General features: G+C 38.0%; 1 protein-coding gene across 4 annotated transcripts in view; it reads right to left on the bottom strand.

The window, feature by feature from the left end:
- The window catches only part of LOC129764198 (mitogen-activated protein kinase kinase kinase 9), a 77565-nt gene that overhangs the window by 55345 nt on the left and 911 nt on the right, over positions 1 to 21309 (bottom strand). Inside the window, exons 2-3 of one of the 4 annotated variants that reach the window (XM_055763057.1) lie at positions 20757 to 20838; positions 538 to 1245 (exon numbers count right to left, since the gene is read on the bottom strand). In XM_055763057.1, the coding sequence (XP_055619032.1) occupies positions 538 to 662 (125 nt within the window). In that variant the 5' untranslated portion in view covers positions 663 to 1245; positions 20757 to 20838. Of the gene's footprint in view, positions 1 to 537; positions 1246 to 1324; positions 1454 to 7421; positions 7473 to 20756; positions 20839 to 21309 lie in introns of those variants that run through there. The other 3 variants (XM_055763054.1, XM_055763055.1, XM_055763053.1) reach the window with 3 other exon arrangements.

Here is a 21309-nt window from a genome sequence, read left to right as displayed (position 1 = left end):
ACTAGAAAAAGAGGTGAAAATTATCGTATAACGCCACATGCAGTTGGCTACCTCCGTGTTTTATAGTTATTGAGGTTTCGTCGAACGGATATGCGAGCCGTGGTTAGGCGTTGTTGTTTTGCTCTTGCTTCTGCGTTTTTTTGCCTCCGCTATTGTGTACATGTGTGTGTCATTTGTGATGTTCGGCGTCGAACATTGGTGACCACGAGTGTGTAAGAAATTTTTAATAATGGTGCGAAAAAACAAACGTATTGCCGATTCCAAGTGCTATTTGATATTGCTTCGGAATAGACAAAAACATTGCATGAATATATATAGATAATTTGCTGAACATTACGGATATTAGTTTCCTTCGTCGCATATAGAGATTCCAAGAGCAAACATTCACAAATATTTGCTGTGTGATAAGGAGCATTGAACAAACAAGACAATAAAAACCATAATTCTAAGTCAAGTTCAACCAGCTTGTTAAACTATTCAAGAATTAATGACTGATCTTGAACCTAATCCACCACAATTATGAACGTCGTGACCTACCTTTTCCTTAGATTATCAGGCTCGTCCTGCGACAAGTTTTGCATGGAAGTGCTCACGTTGCTGTAATCCTCGATTCGTGACATCTGATGGCTGGATGTAGCTCTCGTATCTCCACCACGTTCCATTTTCAGTTGTAGATGTTGATGCAGTTGTCTAGAAATTGCTTTGGGCCAGCGAATGGACGCATATTTTATAATTCCATCATTGCTTTTCTTTATTTATCTTTCTTTTATCGAATTAATTCACTTCTCTCCTGACTTTTCGTTCAGCACTTCATTTTCCACTTATTTAAAAACTTCTGTAATCTACGATAAAATAACTTTTTCTGAACAACACCACCATAGCCTATGGATTGCGCCCATTTTCACCATCATCCGGTCAGCAGCACAGCACACTTTTCGAATTTCGCTTCCCCTTTTCGTCACTTCCTTTCTTCGAGTTTAGCGCTGCACATAATCAGATATATTTGTAGCCGCAATGCACATTGCAGATGCACATGCCATTGCAATATTTGTCCAAGGATCAATACACTGCAGTTGTAGCTGAAGAAATATACATTCTCCGTTCAGTTACACAAGCAGATATCGGGAATATCCCAACCCTCTTCACTTTGCTTTTCCTCACTTAAGATGGATTGTTCTTATCGATTTTTTCGTTGCTGGTTGGAAGATTATCACCGCCGCCGCAGGGAGATGTGAAACGAAGATTCTGGAAAACAGAAAGAGAAAAACAAAATAACAATACATTTTTATTGTAGACCGTAAATCATTATAGTTAGAAAACACACCCCGTAAGGTCGCAATGGGGGATTCCCATCGATAATTTCTCCAGAGAGGTGTTCCAATTAGTGCTGTTATGCCGAAACTGTACGGACTCTGTTTGTGTGTACAATGTCAATGAGACGTAATAGGGAAAATGCCGCTTCGTCCGGCGAACGCATGCGCGTGGTTCATTGAAATTACGGAAGTCTCCCCATCGAGAGTATTCTCTCGTCATCGATTGAACGAGACAGCCGATTATCCTGGAGGATTGAAGTGCAAAAATGGGATATTTTTAATTGCACCGTATCATACTCCTAATCTGTCGTCATGTACAAGAAGAATTGATGTTCTCAAAAACATACCAGAAATATGAAAATAGTATAAATAAAAAATGAATTGAGCCCACAGAATGATAAACAAAAAAAAAATCTTATCCGAATTTCTTTGTTTCTTGAGTTTCCTTCTATATTTACTTTGACTTTGAAGCTTATATAATTTCCAACAAAAAGTTGTTGATGCTATTTTCATGGTGGAGCTCTTTTCATGGTGAAGAATCTACAAAATACTTCAAATTCTACAAATTAGTATTGCCCGGTTCCATTCGTAGTTTGAAAAATATGACAACTATTAAACACGATTGTCATCCAATTTATCATTTCTCAATGTGTAAGATTATTTGAAGTTTTCTATTTTTATAGAAATGATGATTGGTGGCTACGTTTAGCGCTTATAAATAATGCAAACAAGAGATCGTGTTCAACCGATTCTCAAACTCTTTGGAAGTAAAAAATAAAGTTATGGTCGAAATAACGAATAAAATAGTCCAAACATTCAAACAAATAATAGAATATGGATCATTTATGTGTCTTTTAATAAACTGTTATTTGGATAGTATATTATTGTTGATCAGCAGACAATGTCAGATGATGTGACGAATCGTGCATTAAACAGTTGTTTGTATCCGTAGTAGCGCTAGACAGGCACACAGATTCTAAGCTTTACTGAGCTGGTGTGTATCTGGGATCAGGGACTTATCGGCATGAATGAGTTGAGTTATTTTGAGGTTGTAGAGATATCGTAGAACAATTTACCCGAAATAAAATACCTGATCGAAATGTCATTTGGTGATTATGTCATATGTCGTTTCGATATATTAGTTTGAGGAATAAGTCAGTAGCGTAGCTTTCATTTGAACAAAAAACAATAATTATATCAATAAGTTAATCAATTATATATTCGCCGCAGTAACCAATTCACGACTACTTTGGCGGCCGTTCTTCTTCAAAAGTGATTTGAAACGTTCTCCATCGAATTCAGGACGTGCGTGTCATAGACGTGAAAGTCGCCATTTTTTAACTTTGCAAACCTTTTCCGTGCTGTAGACCGTCTCCATACACGTCAAAAATGTCCCGGGCTGTTTCTGCAGCTTTTTGATCATGATGAAAAGCGAAGAAGAGCAGGTGTCGAAAACGCTGATTTTTGTCTTCTGGGTATTCCATTTGTATGCCTCAAAGCTAATAAAAAGCTTGAGATTGAGTTTGAGCTTGGGTAGACTGTACATTTCGTAGTTGCTCTCCGTAATTGACCTAAACCAGCGAAATTTCACAAAGAACACAGTGAATGATGCTTGGGAGTAGCGAACCATTCTCATTGTGCAAGTTTCGGTTTCGGCTTTAGTCAATAATGACGCCGGCCACGTCCTTACAGTCATCATTGGAATGGAAGGAATGTTAGTATGATATTCGCCTCTCCGAAGGCCTGAAGGGTAGCCTCTATAACGTGGTTCCGTAGCGATTATCATGGAAGGGATAGTTGTTAGTGGGGAGAGGTAAGAATCAAGATTCACTGAGCTAAGTGATGTGATTATGTAAACGCAAGACTATCGAACAAAAGAAAAACCGAAAAACTCATGTGTCAACCTCAATCTCAAGAAGGCAATATCTTCCGTTATATCGAACTCCAATCGAGCTCCAAACTGCACTATCGAAACCCAATTGCGACGGTGGAGAGTTATCTTTGAGAAACCGACCTTTAAAGAGCTCCAAACGCTGCGTCGAAGAATTAACTTCTGGAAACCTGAAAAGGAAAACAATCGGACCGTTGATATATTTCGTTATTCATCGAGCGTACTCTTTATAAAACTCCTATCGCGACGGCAGAGAGTTAACTTTTGGAAACCTGAAAAGGTCTCCTCTAAAACACATTTTTTCTCACACATTAACATACGAAAATATCTAAAAGCAGAGCACAAAAAGCAGATTGAGTTCTAATTGTTGTGTATGTATAACAGAACATACACGTAATTACTTTAAAATCACCCGAATACGGTTTCAAGTCCAATCAATATAAGCTGAATCTGAAATAAGTTATATAAAAATAACAGTGTGTATAAATAAAGCTTCGTTGATAAGAAAATGATATTTTTACGGTAGTCCTTTTTTATGTCACAAATTGACCGTTTTATATCTCTAGGAACTTGCGAAAATAGGTACAGGTAAACCTTTCTCTGTGCGTCATATATAATAAGGGATAAGGACTGCACAAAAAAATCGCATAAAGAATACCGTACAAAACTGCACCAGTAGGTTTTTTTACCTGCTTTGCGATGGGACAGTTTGCCTTTTTGGTTGCGCGTGGCTGTGTTATGCTTTTAGTTGCATGTCGAAACATGTTGCATGTTAGTGAAGTGTCGAAGATTTAAGATGTGGATAAATTAGACGTAAATATTTTTGATTCCGCGTGTGGATGTAACTTTTGCGGTTTCGATATTAAGCATTTTGAGTGGTTTAATAGCAAAATTGAATTCACTGATGGTTATATTTCGGTTTGTGAGTTGACAGAGAAGCGATATTAGGTATTTACGGAAAAGTAAATTCATTCGTAAGTGATAAATTTAAATGATTGAAATCATTACACTGGTGGGGTTGAAATGGACAGTCACATCCATAATCACATGCAATGCATGATGGAAAGTGAAGGGAAGAATATCGAACTCTTTTTTATATTCCTTTTCTTTCTACTGGACGCACAAACACTGATAGAGAGTGAAATTAAATATTCCTCTCGCGAGCTATAAACTTCTACGCTTCCTATATTAAGACGCATCCACATTACACAAACCGGCTCTGGCCGCCCTGTAAAGCCGACTAAATGTGGACCCCGGGCTTGCCGACGTGCCGAAAACCGACTCGAATCAAACCGAATTCAACCCGAAACAAGTGGGTCCGGTTCGAGAAAGTCGAACCAAGACAAAACAAAGTAAATAAGCGTTAACGACATTGTGCTCCGTGTGTTCGTGTAGGCTTCGTGAATCCGATGGGACTTCGACTTCGTGCAGCTGATGGGGCGTCCACATTACATAACCAACCGACTATGCCGCCTGGTATAGGCCGATCGGCATCATTCGGCATAATGTGGACGCGCCTTTATGAACCTGTCCATGAACCTGTTTATGAACCTGTCCATATTCCCCTAAAATGTTCTACCTTTCGTCTTGTTTTAATTCCAGTAATAAAAACATGGAAAAACACATTTTTATAAAACATTTGGCCAGTTATTTCGAAAACCAGTATATTGAACTTTAAGAAACTGCTTTTAAATTTTTGAAAACATGAGTTTCCAAAGATACAATTGAAGTTTTCCTTAATATGTCCGTCATACCCCCATCTCCCCTACCGCACAAAAAAATCACACAAAAAAAAACCGCATGAAAACAGGTTTTCCTGTACTCTTTTAAAAAATCATTTACTTGTAAACTTAGTATGAAGCCGGATTAATTTTTCTTTCATGAAAACATACGTTTATGGCGTTTAAATGAAAAACTCAATTTTATTCAAAGTATTTATCATCAATAGCCATAAGTGTCTCCCATTTGTTTGACAATTTGTGGAGAATTGTCCCTCTTTTGAAGCAAACCATTCATCAAGCCATTTTCCCACGTTTTCGAAAGAATCGATTTTTTTATCGGTAACGACTAACGATTTAACGATAGTAGGTCAAACCCTTCTGATCTGATCAAAGACAGGATATTTTCTTCCATCCATAGCAATTGGGCCGTGCAACCGATGTTGACGTTTTCTCTGACGTTTACCCAGGATCTTTGACGCATCTTGAAATATAATCGATCTTTCGAAGTACTTCGCAATTTTTAAGAGAATTTAGTATCGAATGCCAGATAGTCTCCTTACATTTCCAATCAACCGTAAGACATTTAACCCTTTGCGGTAGTTTGTCTGCTCTCAGTCACCACAGCAAGGAATCTCACTAAATACTTTATTCAACGATGTAGTAGTTTACATTTTTTCTAAACAATTCTTAATGTCAAGTGAACTTTTTCATGGATGTGTACGAAATTTCTACGAACAAAACGGTAACGGTACTCGGTATACGCAATGTATTATTAGCATCCGACCGCAAAGGGTTAATTGTTTATAGAGGCTGCTGTAAAATGCAGATTTCTAAGATATTGTGTAATGAAAATATATGATTTTTATCAATCTTCATAACTTATTCTAGTGTATATGATGAAACACGAATGGGAGAAGACATACTGAATGATACAATGGTGAATATGCGGAAGGTAACTTCAGGCTGAATAAATAACGTGTTTATCTTTCACACACGTCCAATAAGCACATGTTGTCAGTCGCTCGAACAGCACAAAACGGGATAAATGAACCAACAGAGAAGCCATCAAGAGAAAAAAAAGAACGGGATAATGTGTCCAGTTGGCATCCAGATAAATAATAATGCAGCAGAGAACTCATATTTAATTCACCCCAAACTGATGCTTTTGTCGTGTAAAAACTCAAAGCGGGAGATTCTACGCCACATGGAAACGTTCACTGGATATGGGGTAAAAATGAAAAATAAAGTGAAGGGAGGGAGTTTCAAGCAGTACTACCCAATTCTCCAAGCGTTCACTTTTTTTCTGAATAATCAACATCATTAATTGGACTGTGTGCCACGAGTAATCGTCAAAACGTTCTTCTTTTAGTTAACTGGATCATTACCCATTAATCTTTGTAAAGCGTAAAATGATTTATTATGATCACTTCATGCTAGTGCTCCCTTCTCTGAAGGTGTTAATGGAGCGGAAATCGCGTTAGCTATACAGATTGAAAGACAATTTCAAAAATATTTTGATGGCTGACATATTCATATAAGTAAACACTCTTCCGTTTCGAAAAATTTCAAAGTTACACCTCCTCAGGCTTAATAAATAATGCAAAATACTTCGATCAATTTAACATACTCAGCATATGTTCCTTATGATAAATTCCCTCCGGCATATTGAAAATATCATCCCTGAACTCTTCTCAAGCATATCAACTGCTACCTCATGTAGATGCAACACAATGCATTTAGCGTGTGTAAATTTTTCATCCTACAGTGCCATCCTGTTTTCTTTATGTTGGAAAACCAGCCTTTCAACTCTGCCATTTTCCGTTTTTCTCCCAGAGACAAACTGGTGCGAAAAGTCATTTCCCAGAAACCGAAACGATATTCCGGAGTATGAGGAGCATGGCCATAAAGTATTTCCCGTCGTCGTCTTCGTCGTTGTTCCGATATCTGGCAAGCAACCATACGCTGTGAGGTTATTTGCAGCGCTATTGTAGAGCAGTGCTGTAGACTTGCTGGCAGACATCCAGCCGTCAGCGCGGGATTGCATACATAATGTTAGCTGTTATCGACCGGATCGTTAAGTTTAGCCGTATGGCTGCAACTTGCGGATAAAATTTTCGTTTTCGAACACAACGATTCAAAAATACTGTTTCGATCGGTGTTCGAGAAAAATTCGCAGCAAAAAAAATAAGGCAACAAGGCTGAAACTTCGAGGTTCGTTCCAAAAACGACGTAATCTCCATGAAAAAAATGAATAAAACACTTAAAGACTGAACACGAATTTAAATGATTGAAAAAGTGAAGAAGTTTTTTTTCGTTTGATGATCGGTAGAAATGTGGTCGGCGAGTGCTATGGGCACGGTAGAAGATCAACAAACTTTGCATTACAAAAAACGCACACACACACACACACTTCCAAACCATTGTTGGTGTTTTACAGCGTCAGAACGACTGGGAAATCACGCCATACGCACCCACAAAAGGAGCCTTTAACCCTACCTATTTCGATTTGCTCACAAAGTTGACGGAAACTGTGCGTGGGCGGTGTAGCTGTAAATAAAAAAATATTGCAAATGAGAAACATGATAAAATAGTTTAAAATTTGAATACAATTTTTTTCAATCTTCGTTTCTCAGAATGCAATTAATAAGATAGTGGAAGCCAGTTAACGCAGATAACAAAAATCGCGGATTAATAGACAAAAAAGAAGTGCAAATACGCATACGTTCAGTATGAAAACTATGCATGAACACTACATTCTGTCAAATATATACCAGGAATTTGGAATTTCAAATCCCGCTGAACATTTTTGATTTTTTTCCCAAGTTGCTACTACTGTCAGTGGTCTTTATGTCAATTTAGTTTGTTTATAGCGTCATAAGAACAAGTTTGCAAACAAAATTTCTCTTTCCGAAACGTTGTTGTAATGACGCTGTAAATGTAAAAAGTGGCGCTCTTGTAACTTCTGGCAGCATGTACTACGAAAATTTTGAAAAGGAGTTCAAAGGAGGATTGCTCTTTTTTTTAAAAAAGCATGTGGATGATTGCCTTTTCTGACCGAACTTGACAAGCTGTTTGTCCAGACAGTGGAAGGGCCATGTTCAGAGAAGTTCATAGAAAATAAGACTGGTATAGTTGCCTTACAAAAGCATAATAGTAGAAATTTATTCCCGATACATTTGAAACTATAAAAAATTTAATGTAATTTTTTTTTGACCAGATATTTGGATGTTCAAACATTATAGTAACTGTCAAACTTCGTCCCTGCAATTCGGGAAGATCTTCAAAACTCGATTACCATTTCTATCACTCCCTTCGACCCGAAATTGTTCCCGACAACAGTTTGATTTTGCCTTGGTGCTCTCATTCTGCGACGTAGTGAGGGTAGACAGCGCCCCCGACAAACTATGAAAATGGCGCCCCTAAAAAATACCACTTTATTTGATTTTTTTCACCAACTTTCAGTTTCTGATATTTTGAGAAAACTACTCACTTTTACGGAGCTTACGGAGCAGTTTATCCGTATTTAGAAGGTTAGGAAAAATCATTACCAGCTTCCTTAATTGCATTTAAATCAAGATCTGCTAACGATTCATTTTCGATCGAAAAAATTGCCAAGCCATTGAGTCGGTCTTAGTTCATTTTAGAAAGCAGATAATTTTCAATCAATTTACGATTGCTGAAACTGTGTTCGCACGATGCGCGATCTGTGCCATTTTTACTTTAGTGTAAACCAGATCAGTGTGTTTCAGTTAGAATTTGGTCGCTTATTTCTATTCACTTCAGCACCCCTAGAAACTCTTGACAGCGTTTTGATCCGGAGGCTTGTTTATTCAGTAGTAAAGAATTCGTCAAGATTGAAGGATACATTGAAAAGATATCGACGATGGAACGCGAAAGGCGTAAAAAAATCGCACAATCACATTGAGAATCCAACGTGGTCGGGAGGAAAAATTGCAAAATTCTTCAAATTTCCAGAATCGACTGCAAATATTGTACTCAAACGTTACCGGAAGACTTCGAACACCGATAAAAACTTGAAAAGTGAAGGACGTGGTGCTTGAAAATCGTCATACCAGTTTAAGAGAGATGTCTAGTGAATTTGGCATTGCATATGGAACGGCACAGCATATTGTTTTGAGCGTGGAAGCCAGGTTCGTTCCGAAGGACCTGAATTTCGTGCAAAAACACCATCAACAGACAGTTGACAGACAGACAGACAGAGATGGTTTCTCAAGCCCAAAGAGATCCAACCTTCGGATAATTATGGGCGACGAGACATGAGTTTATGAATTTGACATAGAAACAAAGCAAGAATCGTCCGAGTAGCGCTTCGATGACGAGAAAAAACCGCGTCAAATCCACTCAAAAGTGAAGGTGATGCTTACTGTTTTCTTCGATTGTCAATGTTTAGCGCACTATGGACACCTTCCACCGGGCTAGACGGTTAACAAAGAATATTATTTATCCGTTTTGAAGCGTTTGAGAGATGCTGTACGTTGCAAACGACCAGAAATGTGGGCCGACAGTTCTTGGATTTTGCATGATAAAAACGCGCCATCGCACCGAGCCAGAATTGTACTGAATTATTTGACCAAACATCAAGTAAAAACCACCGAGTAAGCACCGTATTTACCCAATGGTCCCGTGCGACTTTTTTTTTGTTTCCCTAGTTGAAGTTGCCACTTCGTGGAAAAAGATTTAACTAGATCGATGAGATCAAAGAGAATGTGACGAGGGAACTAAAAACCATCCTTTCGTTGGCCTACCAGGGATGCATGGAGGACTGGATCAAGGGTTGACACATGTGTGTTGCTTCTGATGAATCGTATTTAAAAGAGATAAAATAAATTTGCCTGAAATTGAACTCTATTTTGTTTTATTTTAAAAATCCCGGTACTTTTTGATCATAGGGTACGTAAAATGGAATTCTAGGCAAATAGTCGGCAACAAATTTTACCTTGTCAAGCGTAGGGTAGGTTCAAATTCGTTTACGCAGATAAATTTACCCGTAAGTTGATGATTTTGCAAGGGATCTGTAGTTGTGGAACGACGACAATGGTTGTCATCACTGGGGCAACAATTACAAGAAGGAGCGTCTTCAGAACAGGATTTAGCAATTCATTCTATCATACAAACGTCCAGTGAAGTTCTGGCCTGACTTGACAAGCTGTCATTACAGCCGGGATGGCAACAAGTGGTATATGGAGAACAAAATCGACTGCATTGAAAAAACTATCAATCCACCAAATTGTTCGGATTTTCGAGAGATATTGGACAATATCAAAGGCAAATTGAAGAAATGTGACAGAGCCATTAAAAACAGTTACCAGCAGTACTGTGCAGAAAATGATGGGTGGGATCACACGAAAAGTTCGAAAATTCATTGAAACAGATGACGAATAATTTTCATGTTTTTTAACCTTAAAGTTGATAAACCTACAAAATAACATCCTTCCCTTTTTTGTACGTTATTTCTATGCTGAGAAATGTCCTACTTTATGCGACCAAATTCTAACTGTAAAACTTTAACTGTAAAACATCGTACGGCCATTCACGACATGGAGCCTCTGTATTTGCTCCATGCAACTGTTTTGCATTGCATGGAGAGGCGCCCAGGTATGCGTAGCGAATAATTAAAAGGGTATTGATGTAATGTGGTGTTGGGTGTTTGAATTTTGCAAAAATCAGAGAGAGGTTATTGGTTTTATTACTGTACGGACAGAAGCAACTACTCATGATGGATGTTTTTGTGATGTGTTTCATATGTGTTGTTTTCATATGAAAAATATTAGGCTGTCAAAAAAGTCCTGCGGTATTTCCGCGAGGTGTCGTTGTAAGCGCGTAGTTCTAGTTGTATTCATTGTATCGAGTCATACTATAGCTTGTATAGCTTGACAGTGTTTTGTTTGGTTAAGTCGTTCGTGAGTTATAGTGTCGTAAATATGGAGCAAAATAAAGAGAAAATCCGACATATTTTACAGTACTACTATGGCAAAGGCAAAAATGCATCTCAAGCTGCCAATAAAATTTGTGCAGTTTATGGTCCCGATACAGTTTCCATTTCCACCGCACAACGATGGTTTCAACGTTTTCGTTCTGGTGTAGAGGTCGTCGAAGATGCGCCACGCTCCGGAAGGCCGGAAAATTGCGACAAAATCCCTAAATTAGCCGAGAAAGACCGGCATAGTAGCAGCCGTAGCATCGGCCAAGAGCTGGGGATATGTCATCAAACCGTTATTAACCATTTGAAGAAGCTTGGATTCACAAAGAAGCTCGATGTATGGGTGCCACACACGTTGACGCAAAAAAACATCTTTGACCGTATCGACGCATGTGAATCGCTGCTGAATCGCAACAAAATCGACCCGTTTCTGAAGCGGATGGTGACTGGCGATGAAAAGTGGGTCACTTACGACAACGTGAAGCGCAAACGGTCGTGGTCGAAGCCCGCTGAAGCGGCTCAGACGGTGGCCAAGCCCTCATTAACGGCCAGGAAGGTTCGGCTTTGTGTTTGGTGGGATTGTCAAGGAATAATCTATTATGAGCTGCTTCCCTATGGCCAAACGCTCAATTCGGACCTGTACTGCGAACTGGACCGCTTGAAGGTAGCACTCATGAAGAAGAGGCCATCTTTGATAAACAGAGGCCGCATTGTCTTCCATCAGGACAACGCCAGGCCACACACTTCTTTGGTGGCGCGCCAGAAACTCCGGGAGCTCGGATGGGAGGTTCTTTTGCATCCGCCGTATAGTCCGGACCTTGCGCCAAGTGACTACCACCTGTTTTTATCCATGGCGAACGAGCTAGGTAGTCAGAAGTTAGCCACAAAAGAGGCCTGTGAAAATTGGCTATCCGAGTTTTTTGCCAATAAGGAAGCGGGCTTCTATAACAGGGGTATTATGAAGTTGGCATCTCGTTGGGAACAAGTCATCGAACAAAACGGCGCATATTGACTTAAAACAGATGATTGTAACTAATTTTATGAACAAATGAAAATTCAAAAAAAATACCGCAGGACTTTTTTGACAGCCTAATATATGCTACAATTCGTATGATATTTTTCGAAACAGTCTCCAAAATGCAGTTCAGGTGTTCGGATGTATCACAAAGCTAATGTGGCGTCTTCCACCTTTTATCTTTCTGTTTGAACGTACAGAACAATGCTCTTTGTCGCAATACATGGAGTTTCAAATAAACACTTCCCCTAGCACGGGTGACAACTTTTGTTCGTACTGAGTACCGTTATCCATTATTCATAGAATCGCCGTATAAATTCGTTAACAGGTTTACTAGACATTAAAATTCTTTTAGAAAAAGTGTGAACTGATATATTGTTGCACAAAGTACAAGATTTGTATACTTGCTGTGTTGCTGTGGTGGCTGAGAGCAGACAAACGACTGCAAAGGGCTAACAGTTAACATTCAGCTAACAACTGTTTATCTGAATAATTTCACATATGGTATCCATCCTCACAATAAGTATACCCATGTATTTAATTCTGTGTATTAAGTTAATGACAAAGAATAACATCTTAACATTTATACGAATATCATTCTGTTGACCATTGCAAGCAGGAGCCAGCCGCAGCTAAGAAGAAAACTGCGAATATAGGTAAATACAATGCTCAGTCGGATCGACTAAGATGGATTCGTCATTTATATTTTCGTCAGTCACTCCAAGCGGTCACAATCAACAGTCAACCAATTCCGCATAGAAAGACGATCAGGATTCTGGGACGAACCCTCAAAAGTTGACACAGTTTTTCCTGAGTCAGTTGATAAATGCTGCTAATATTGTACGCCGTACGATTCATAATCGGGGATGGAATGGAATTTTGATAATTCCCAGCAAACATTAAGTCGTATGAATAGTTATAATTGGAGGCGATATACATACAACCAAGACACATTTGTATGATATATGATGCATATAACTAGTATATACACGCAAAAGTGGAGGCGATATACGTATATGCCATATTTTGTACGCATATAAAGCCGTATATAACGATATGCGATGCTTTTTGGACTGATATGCGATTTGATCCGACAATGTTACCACTCAATCCATCCATCGATGACATGGAAAATCGTGTTTTTTGCATTTTATGCGAGTTTAGATATACATGATCGATATTTTGATTGATATTTTATGCGATTGTGATTTGATACGAATTTATATGTAACTTATCATGTGCAAAGTTAAACGATTCAATGTTTAATGGGATGGCAACACTGCATACCCAATGCGCATGCCCAGCAAACATTAAGAGCCCCCGCATACTACAGACTTTCTGTTTGTCGGGTCGGCCTTCTGGTGCAAAACCGACCCAACTGAATCCATACCTCTCTGCACTGATTAAGAAGCCGATCAAACTATCGGCCGACAAATCAGTCTGCAGTCTGCGGGGGCTCTAAATCGTATAATTTTGCACGTGCTAAGTCTTACAAGAAATCAGAATAAATCATGATCACATATCGCATCAATCAAAGTATGTATCGTGTATATTTGAAATCGCATAAAATGTAATGTAATTCGGTATAATAAACATCAATTTTATGATGTACATTGTCGTAAAATATATTTAATCCGCATCATATGCGTATATTACGCTGATGCAGTTTGTGTGTCGTATAAGCGTATAATTTAAATCGATTCAGTACTGTAGTAAATCATTTTGCATGCTGAAGAAAATCATGAACAGTAAATCATATTAGATCCTAATAAAGAACATATTACATCATATTGGAATGTCAATGAAATGCTGATGCACTCGAAATTGCTGATGGTCGATGAAAGTAACAACGGCAAACATCCCTTCTAATGAAACATGCAGCAAAACTAAATGAACTACGCCATTGTAGGCCAATCTTAGATATATACCACATAGAATTTGGCACATTGCATCGCATCGCTTTGCAAGGTTGCCAGATGGATCTATTATATTTATTATAATATTAATAACAATTTAGTTGGATATGATTGTGAAAACAAATTGTACAGTGAAAATTGTAATAAAAATAATTGAAAATTGAGATAGTTTTAATGATTTTTATTATTTTTTTTATTATTCCACTTCAATGATATTATATATTTGGTTTCTATGATAGGGAAATCAAAGATCCTTTTCTTAGTTGAATAATAAAATCGGCAACCAGGTATGACTGATCCTCCTGCATAGAAAGTATTAGGTTGTATCATGTCGAATCATATGTATGAGTTTTAACCGCTGTTGAATTCAATTTCAGATAGCCGCGCGAGATAGCTGATGGATGTTATTCGCATTATATGTCAACCAAAATTTAGGGCATATGATGTTATATATACGCTTGTTATGCGATTTAATGTTTGCTGGGTGTAGACAGGGAAAGGGAACCTATAGTTCAGACTCAGTTTAGTCTTCATGGTGATAGCACGAGAGTTAATTTGAGAACGTTGTTAAAAGTGCTAGGTTGCCATGGTAACACATATTACTAGAAATTATGTCGACGATGTAAGTAACATCGATACTTTCGGACGTGATCGATATCGATTCGGTGTGTTGTGAGCTGTGCAAATTAATCGCTCGCTCTAAGTGTGATGCATATGCGAATGTACATAATATTATTTGACATATTCGTTGCTTCGCGAAATTCCATTGCAATATCCGATCATACACTGTGAAACGTTTAGTATAAGTGTAAGTGTTACACTATCTGTTAGCAATTTTGCTGGAAATTCCTCAAGTTTGTATTTCTTTACAGTGCGCATTTAAATAATCTGCACATTCCCCATTTTGTAGATGAGTGCTTGTAGCATGATTCCTCTATTTGGATTTCGACGTTTGCTCACAAAATTGGCAAGATTGTTAATTGTGGCCAAATCAACTGTAACCCATGTGATCAAAGAAGGAAAAGTGATCGGGGAACGTTTACCGTCTGTAAGGAGGCAATCCGGCATAGTGGTTAACATCCGTACCTCTCACGCTAAAAGTCATGAGTTAATCCTCGCTCCTGACATTCTTCCTTCGGAATTGAAGTAAAACCGTTGTCAAAACGACGAGCCAGGCAAACTACTGAAAGTCATTATAATAGCTGCGACTGAAGAAGCGATACTTTCATCGCCACCGGGACCATCAATAAATATCATGGAATGACATATTTCGTCTGTCTGGAGAAACGTTAGCTGTTTTTCCTCAACAAACATGACAAGCCCGCTCTATTTCGGTAGGATTTCGCTACTATGGAATATTGAAAAGAAGACGATGGAATGGACCAAGAACAACGTGATGGTGATGAAAAAATTATCCCGATATAATTTGATGAATTTTCGATTTTTTTTACAGATACCCTCCTTCAAAGTTAGGACTCTCTGTTGGTCAATCTCAGAAAGCTTTTTATTCCACGATCTCTTCATGTTTTCAGTATCCCGAGTTATGTTGGTTCCTACCTTCAATTTACGCTAGACAATTGCCCGATATTTCTCGATTGGGGGAAATTGGGGGCAATTGGAAGAAATGCTGTCTTTTTTGATGTAATCGACCCCATTGTTACGGTTCCACTGAAGCACCTCTCGAATATAGTGGCAGCTTACCAAATCTGGTAAAACCTTCGTCGGACCTTTGTGAGCCTTAATAAACGGAAGGAGATGTTCCTGCAGGCACTCTTCCCTATACATTTTAAAGTCCACGGTCTTGTTTGTGACTTTGGTGTGGGTGTCCAAAATAAAAATTCTTCTCTCGGTTTCCATCCTACACAACTTTTTCAAAACAAAACGGATTATCGTGAAACCGTTTACGTTAACCGTCGAAAAATACAGGTTTTCCAGACAATTTGCTGTCTAAAGATGTTGTACTACGACCGCTGCTATAAAATGAATAGTGATTCCGGATTTTAACTGATTCATATCATAGATGATGGTTTGTGTTGTGGAAAAATTACGAATCGCATCAGGATAGCACAGTACAATTTAAGTAGGGTAGGAGTTACAAAAATTGGCTCGAAGTACAGGACATTTGGATCAGTGATACTATTCATCAGCAAATACTGCAAATATAAAAAAAACCAAAAGATTGAATTTTGATGAAGATGCTGTGGAGGATGATATGAGGAGATGAGCCGAGTTTGAGCTTTTCAACAATAAAAAACATGTGTTTGTATGGGGCAAACCGAGAGAGGCTTCAGTCATAACCACCATAAAGGAATCCTAATCGTTCTTTCGTCCATACCAACAGGGGTGAGTTGGACAGACGGGATGATTTGACCACCCCTTTATCTCAAAAAGTACGGCTCAACTTGGATTTTTTATAATGTCATTTTCTTTTATTATTGAACCGTATGTAACTAACGTAAAAAAACTTTGGTAAAATTTTACAGGTGGAAGGAAACGGTAGCATGAACACAACAAGCATTTTGATTGTCAGAAAATGTGAATTTTCCGATCGTGGTTTTAAGGTTTTTCCCGCTGATTAAACAAACTTTTCGTGTATTGTGCAGTAAAGTTCTGTTCGTCTACAGAAGAGGAACAATTTGATGTAGCGAAACTGTAAGTTTGATAACAATAAATGAAATTATTTGCATTTTAATTTTTGCATGTTTTGTGGGGTGACATGGACACGTTTCTGTGAAGTGAATTGGTCCTACAGGTTTGAGGCTTTTCTTTGATCTAGTTGATTCCAGAAGTCAAGAATTACAAAAAGAGGATGGGCAAACAACGTTGGAAGAAGGAGGAGCTTGAAAAAGTAACTCAGGCCATCAAGAACAGTTTTTTTTGACCAACAACGAAAGGGTTTGAAAATGCTTGAACTACAGTGAAAAGATTCATGCAGAATTCGAGATGGTGTCAATTTTTGTGGTCTGGAATCTGGCCAAGACACCTGGGATCGATCCCACAACACTGTTACTGATCGTAACATTATCCCAAAATACTTTACATAAACATAAGTATGTTTTTTTCGATGAAACACACACTGGACCAAATCACCGCCAAATCACCCCAAAAATCATCTCATCATTCATCATTTTATTTATTTAATGATTAAACATTATTGATTGAGACTAAACAAGTGTAGCTCAGTATACAATGTGACATTTTTTATTTAGACCGTATTGGTTTGGAAATATTAGGCGATATGCATAGGTGGTCCAAATTCCCCCCTTTTCCCCCAAATTTGACAGGTGAGGGAATCGGTAGCATGAACAAATAAAGCACTTTGATTGTGGGAAAATCTAAGTTTTTTTATCGTTGTGTCAAGGATTTTTTTTCCCCTGATTAAACAAAGTTTTCGTGTATTGTGCAGTAAAAATCTGTTCGCCTACAGTAGAGGAACCATTTGATACAGCGAAACTGTAAGATTGATAACAACAAATGCAATATTTGCATTTCAATTTTTGCATGCTGTATGGGTTATTTGGACACATTTCTGTGGGTGAAACTTTTCTCTGGTTTAATTGATTCCAGATGTCGCGGAATTACAAAAAAAGATTGATTATCCGTCACATGATATCCGAGAAATGGCATAGGGGAAGTGGGGGCATAGTAATCACCCTAAGGAATATGCCCATTCCCAGCGTCCACATGCCGCTACGATTCCCGTTTTTCCTAGAATATTATGGTTAACTCATTGTTGTTCAAAATGGCATACGGCTTTTACTATGAAAATTCAAACTAGTACATTTTTCACCATTAGAAAAAAAGGTGAAAAATCGATCTTTTTTTTGCTTGGAGGTAAAGTGGTAACCTAGTGGGAGCAAAGTGGTCACTCACACATATCAAGCTAAATGTGATAGCGTTTTTTTCGTCAAAATTTGTTCAAATCATATTCGATATATTTATTTCTTTATTTCGTCAAACTATAGTAGACAACAAATTACATACATTACATTACAATTACAATATACTTAATGAATAATTTATAGCTATATTTATGAAAATCAATTATAAAAGAGGTATCATGTCTTTAGTAATAATAATAAATTACGAACTGCAACGCAGCAAACATATATGACAAAACTGTAATTCACGAATACAATGATCTTTCACTCAATGACTTTTTCAATAATTTCTTAGTCATTGTCACATCAATTACATTACTGTACTTATTGTACGTTCTTATCATTCTATTAAGTGGACCATTCATAGCATATAAAGTTCGAAATGAAGTTGGTTTGAACAAATTCCGTGCTCGCAAGGCTCGTGTTGGTTCATGAAAATTTAGATTTTCAAGTAAGTTTTTCAGAGCTATTCCTGTGTGAAACTAAGTCAATTAAACATGAAATTGTGGCATTTTCTCTGCGTTTCTAAAGTGTTTCAATATTTATTAACATACAACGAGCTTCATATGGGGGAAGGGGAGATGTTGTCCAGCCTAGCTTTCTCATGGCAAATAATAAAATAGTAGGTACATGCATGAAATGAGCTTGGTCTATTCACCTAGAGTCTCAATTTAAATTTTCTGATGCATACAAAAACGTTGTAAGAAACACATAACGTTTCGCAAAATGAGGCTTGGTTTAGTTGGAGTGGCATATTTTTCCAGAGTCAAAACCATAAAATGAACCTTTTCAAGAGCAGAATGTGATGAGGTATATTAGCTTTAGTAAACAGAACATTGTAAGTCGTTATGCACCTATGACCACTTTGCCCCCAAACATCAAAGTAATTTCTGTATTAATCAATCGCTGAGATTGAACAAAATATCTGTTCACCTCTCCTAGAATATGTGAACAGTCGTCCAAACTGATGATTTGTTCAATATATCAGATTGAATAAACTAAATTTCACGTGGAATTCCTTACATACCATGCGCATAGAACTACGGCCGAATGGCTATCGTGAGAGCAATTTTTGTTTTTATTTATATTTTGACATGTGACAGTACTACTGGCGTACAGGGTGACTGTCCCCCATGACCAATTTGCCTACCCCTATGAATTGGCCGAAAAAAATAGCTTACTTATCCGTTCAACGTTTAACTTCAAAACTCGTTCAGGCGTGAAAGATTGGTTTGGCGGATTCATGGAGTGCCTGAAATGTCACATTCACCAATCATTGTCACCGAATATCTAGGGTATGCTACATGTTTGGAAATGTTTTGTACCATAAAATTTTATTGCAAAAAAGGCATTGTATGGTCACAATGCAACTCTTGTGGTCTGGCTTCTGGTCAAGACACCTTTCATCGTTACTGATTGATATAAATATAAGTATGTTTTTTTCGATGAAACACACACTGGACCAAATTACCCCACAGACTGTTCAAATCACACCACATCAAATTATAATATCGAATAATAGAATATATAATAGGAATAGAATCGGAGCGTAGGTGATCTGGGATTCCATGACAAAAAATCCATGGAATCCCAGATCACATACGCTCCGATTCTATTCCGCCGATATTTTCGGCAGAATATGGGAAAATTAGATCTGATAAAATGTTCTTTACTGACGGTTCATTCATAAACGGGTCCACTGGCTTCGGCATCTTCAATGAAAATTCCAGGACTCTTTCAAACTCAAAGATCCTTGTTCCGTGTATGTCGCTGAATTGGGTGCGATATATTACGCATTAGGGATCATTGAAACATTGCCCATCGACCACTATTTTATTTTTTCAGACAGTCTCAGCTCAATAGAGGCAATCCGCTCAATGAAAGTTGATAAACGCTCATCTTATTTCCTAACAAGAATAAGACAACTATTGAGTGTTTTGGTCGAAAAATTATTCAAGATTACCTTAGCATGGGTTCCCTCGCATTGCTCGATTCCGGGGAATGAGAAAGCGGACTCGCTAGCTAAGGTGGGCGCTTCAGAAGGCACACTTTTTGAAAGGCAAATTGCTTATAATGAATTTTTCCACATTCCTCGTCAGTATACGCTCGTAAGTTGGCAGCGCATGTGGAGTGGTGATGAGTTCGGTCGTTGGTTATACTTATGACAGACATACAGCTGTACTACCGTTGTACTTCGAAAATTGTATGTCTGTCACCATGTACAGTGCTAGAACCATGCAAGCAACTCGGTACAATCGCTGTACCTGTACCGACCTATTTTACCGTTGTACATGGCTACAGTTGTACTGTGCGCAGCGCCACTAATGGTTAGTGGTGGGTAGCATGAACAAACTGAATCAAAACACTTGGTAAATATTCTTTTCATTGACTTTCTCTTGAGTTAATAACTCAGATTGGAAACCTATTTGTTGTGTTTGATAGTTTAGACGCTAAATAAAAACCTTTTTCATTGAAATATTGGTGAAAATACAATGCAATAAATTCAAATTTATGATTGTCAGTTTGGCATACGGTACAATGTACAACCAAAGTATGTGTGTCATGCTATCGTGGTACCTGTACAACGCTGTACACGTACAACGCTATCCTGGATTCCTCGAGGCGAGAAAGACGCACCACGCTAGATATGGGGTACAGACTAGGGGGGCGTTGCTGATTAATGGTCAGCTGCATCCCAATAGGAAGTATCCCGTGTAGGGCACACGTACAGAGCATCGAAGACTGCAACATACCAATTATGAGAACACTTGTAATACTAACCTCGAGCCAACCGCGAGTAATCGGTTACATATTACTAACATAGTTGTAAGACAAAAATTGTCAAAATATTGGACTCCCGGCCCCGTCAGGCTAACGCCACATGTGCCTTAATAAAATATATATTTTGGAAAAAAAAAAAATTATAATATCCAAAAATCATCTTTTTTTATAGTTTGGTAGTTTGAAGTTTGATATAATGATTAAACATTCAGTGTATCTCAGTTTAATGTGACTTGTTTAATTTAAGAAGTATTGGTTTGGAAATATTAGGCGATTCGCTTAGGCGGTCCAAATTACCTTCACAAAACCTCACGTATTTCAAGCCAATCCAGCATTAGATAATCTTGATCTGCAGCTCCGAAAACGACTACAAAAGGCACTGAAAACGAAGGGAGGATACATTGATTACTGATCGACTTAAAAATACATTGAATTGTTCTTCGAGGTAAAAGTTAGATCAAAACTGAGTCTCTTTTATTTCTCGTCATTTTACGAATCGCCGATGACTGTAATAATAGAGAGATGAACCAGGCAAGTACGAATCCCACATTAGGTCAGCTGTGTAACTCTTCATCGAATCCAAGATTCTTGAACAGCAAGCTCAAGGCCGTACGTTTTGATAAAATAGTTGAAACTAAAAAATTCAAACAAAAATCAAATTACTCAACCACGACCAAACTATTTATAGAAAAGTTATAGTTAAGAGTAACTTGTTACAAGCCAGCCCACCCCTGGTTCTATGTATATCCGATGATTCGCCATCAATCGATTTGCGTTCCCACATTCTAACGTCGTGGGTTGTGTTTTTCAAGACGAACTAGCCTCTTTTTGCAGTGCAATTGCACTTATA

Source organism: Toxorhynchites rutilus, chromosome 2 (assembly GCF_029784135.1).
Source record: "Toxorhynchites rutilus septentrionalis strain SRP chromosome 2, ASM2978413v1, whole genome shotgun sequence".
In the NCBI taxonomy this organism is placed as follows: Eukaryota; Metazoa; Arthropoda; class Insecta; order Diptera; family Culicidae; genus Toxorhynchites; species Toxorhynchites rutilus.
Note: the sequence above shows the minus strand (reverse complement) of the source record. Positions and strands in the feature narration are given on the sequence as shown.